Genomic DNA, 3,318 nt, shown 5'->3' with positions numbered 1-3,318 from the left:
AGCCAGGAGGGGAGGGAGGATGCGGGGAGGTGCGTTCTCCCGCCCTGCAGCCACCTCGCCCGAGTGTTGCCTCGGGTCTGGCTGCGGAGTTGCACTCTGTAACCGAGGGCAGAGGTGGCAGCTGGTGACCTTTAAAAAGAAAAGATAAAGTTAAGTCCTAATTAGACAAAAATGAGGAAAATCAGTAAATCCTAATTAGAGGTATTTTTATCGAGGCAGAGTGACGCGCTTTCTTCCTCTACAAATACACCTTTTTTTTCTCGTTCTTAGTGAAAAACAGACTCTGATGGCTTCTGCACTGGCTTTCTCAGGCTTCTAAAAAAACAGTGGCCTCTCACGTGCCTTTTGCAGATCTATGTTCTACTCTGGAGCGAATACAGACGTGTAAATCTCGTCCGGAGAAAACCAAGTATTTCAAGGATTTTCTGGATTCCTGGAGAAAATTCCATGATGCTCTCCATCGGAAAGAGAAAGATGTCACGGATTCTTTTTACCCAGCCATGCGACTTATTCTTCCCCAGTTGGAAAGAGAAAGGATGGCATATGGAATTAAAGAAACTATGCTTGCAAAGCTGTATATTGAACTGCTTAATTTACCAAAAGATGGAAAAGATGCTGCAAAGCTTTTAAATTACAGAACACCTAGTGGCTCACGTGGAGATGCTGGAGATTTTGCAATGATTGCGTACTTTGTGTTAAAACCTAGGAGCCCGAAACAGGGCAGACTGACAATAGAACAAGTCAATGAACACTTAGATGCCATAGCTAATAATAACGCTGCTAAAAACAAGACTCTGTTAAAGAAAAGTCTCCTTCAGTTAATTACTCAGAGCACAGCACTGGAACAGAAATGGCTCATCCGGATGATTATAAAGGATCTAAAGCTTGGTGTTAGTCAGCAAACTATTTTTTCCATTTTTCATCCTGATGCTGCTGAATTACACAACGTCACAACTGATTTGGAAAAAGTTTGCAGACAATTGCACAATCCCTCCGTCTCACTTAGTGATGTTTCTATCACATTGTTTTCTGCCTTTAAACCAATGCTTGCTGCTATTGCTGATGTCCAGCAAATCGAGAAACAAATGAAAAACCAGTTATTCTACATAGAAACTAAGCTGGATGGTGAACGTATGCAAATGCACAAAGATGGAGATGTGTATAAATATTTTTCCCGAAATGGATTTGACTATACTCAGCAGTTCGGTGCTTCTCCCCTTGATGGTTCATTAACACCATTTATTCATAAAGCGTTTAAGAGCAATATACAAAATTGCATTCTTGACGGTGAAATGATGGCTTACAATCCTGAGACACAAAGTTTTATGCAGAAGGGAAGCAAGTTTGACATAAAAAGAATGGTGGAGGACTCCGATCTGCAGACCTGCTTCTGTGTGTTCGACGTGTTGATGGTTAACGATCAGAAGTTGGGGCACGAAGTACTAAGCAAAAGATACGAAATCTTGAGCAGCGTGTTTACCCCAGTAACGGGCAGGATACATGTTGTACATAAAAAAAATGCCAGTAAAAGAAAAGAAGTAATTGATGCTTTAAATGAAGCAATAGATAACAGAGAGGAAGGGATTATGGTGAAAGATCCCATGTCCACCTACAAGCCTGACAAACGTGGAGAAGGCTGGTTAAAAATCAAGCCAGAATACGTCACTGGGCTCATGGATGAACTAGACCTTTTAATTGTTGGTGGTTACTGGGGGAAGGGCTCACGTGGTGGAATGATGTCTCATTTTCTGTGCGCTGTTGCAGAGACGCCCCCTCCAAATGAAAAACCTACCGTTTTCCACTCGATTTGTCGTGTTGGCTCTGGCTATACTATGAAGGAATTGTATGATCTGGGTTTGAAGCTGGCTAAACACTGGAAGCCCTACCGTAGGAAGGACCCTCCCTGTAACATTTTGTGTGGCACTGAAAAACCTGAAATGTACATCGAGCCTTGCAACTCTGTCATAGTTCAGATCAAGGCGGCTGAGATTGTTGACAGCGATATGTACAAAACTGACTGTACTCTGAGGTTCCCCCGAATTGAGAAGATAAGAGAGGACAAAGAATGGTATGAGTGCATGACTTCAGACATGTTAGAGGACCTCAGAAGCAAAGCAGAAGGGAAGCTGGCATCTAAGCACCTTCATATAGAGGAGTATGATGAGCCACAGGAGAAAAAAAGGAAAACTATATCAAAGGTGAGGAAGATAATTGGTATAGCTGAGCAATTTAAAGCTCCTGATCTTTCTAGCATAAACAAGGTTTCAAATGTATTTGAAGATGTTGAGTTTTGTGTTATGACAGGGACAGGAATGTGCTCCAAGTCCGAACTGGAAAGCAGAATAGCTGAATGGGGCGGCAGCGTGGTGCAGAACCCGGGGCCAGAGACTTACTGTGTCATTGTAGGAGCTGAGAATGTCAGAGTGAAAAACATCATTGCTTCCAACAAATACGATGTGGTGAGGGCAGAGTGGCTCCTTCAGTGTTTTCAAACCCAAACGCTGGTGCCTTGGCAGCCAGCCTTTATGATCCACATGTCTCCTGACACAAAAGAACATTTTGCTCGTGAGTATGATTGCTACGGGGACAGCTACACAGCAGATGCAGATGTTGCCCAACTCAAGGAAGTGTTCTCCAGAATGAAAGACACTAAGGTGATGCCTTTGGACATGATTGCAGAGTTAGAAGAACGTTATGCATGGAACAGCTGTCAGCTCAGTATATTCAGAGGAAACACTGTTTATGTGGACTGTTATGCTGTCATTAATGAGCCTGGAACCAAAATCAATGGAACAATACTGTCAATTAGAGCTTTGGAGCTCCGTTTTTATGGTGCAAGAGTAGTCTCTCACCTTGAAGAGGGTGTATCCCATGTTGTTATAGGAGAAGATCATTCCCGGGTAAAAGAGATAAAAGCACTGAGGAGAACATTTGGGAAGAAGTTTAAAATCGTGTCTGAGCTGTGGGTAACACAGTCAGTGGAGGAAGGAGTCCTAAAGAATGAAAATGAGTACTTAATTTAAAGTAGTTTTTAAGCTTGGAGCAAAAGCTTTGTTGTTGGACTTGGATATTACGAGGTTTGCCTTAAATTTTTTTCTCTGTTTTCACGTCTGTTTAAAGCTGGCCCTGGCTGAAGAGTAACACTGTATTGCTGAAATCAGAGGAAGGCTTTTAATTATACTGTTGTGGAAGCAAGAGTGTGCTAGTCTATGTTGCGGGAGAAAAAAAAACCACACTAGGAGATGAATTATTTAAGCCTTTTACTTTACAAACTGGTCTCAGGAGAGATCTAATATTTTACATGAGAAAGTGCCTAGC

General features: G+C 42.3%; 1 protein-coding gene across 1 annotated transcript; it reads left to right on the top strand.

The window, feature by feature from the left end:
* Positions 1-311: 311 nt before the first annotated feature.
* Positions 312-3,023, top strand: LIG4 (ligase IV, DNA, ATP-dependent; the record flags this gene model as incomplete). Its single annotated transcript, XM_009876150.1, has 1 exon — positions 312-3,023. A coding segment is annotated over one exon (2,712 nt), but the record flags the coding sequence as incomplete, so codon positions are not given.
* Positions 3,024-3,318: the final 295 nt, after the last annotated feature.

Source organism: Apaloderma vittatum, unplaced genomic scaffold (genome assembly GCF_000703405.1).
Source record: "Apaloderma vittatum isolate BGI_N311 unplaced genomic scaffold, ASM70340v1 scaffold19359, whole genome shotgun sequence".
In the NCBI taxonomy this organism is placed as follows: Eukaryota; Metazoa; Chordata; class Aves; order Trogoniformes; family Trogonidae; genus Apaloderma; species Apaloderma vittatum.
The sequence above is the reverse complement of the archived record's forward strand: the minus strand, read 5'-3'. Positions and strand labels throughout refer to the sequence as shown.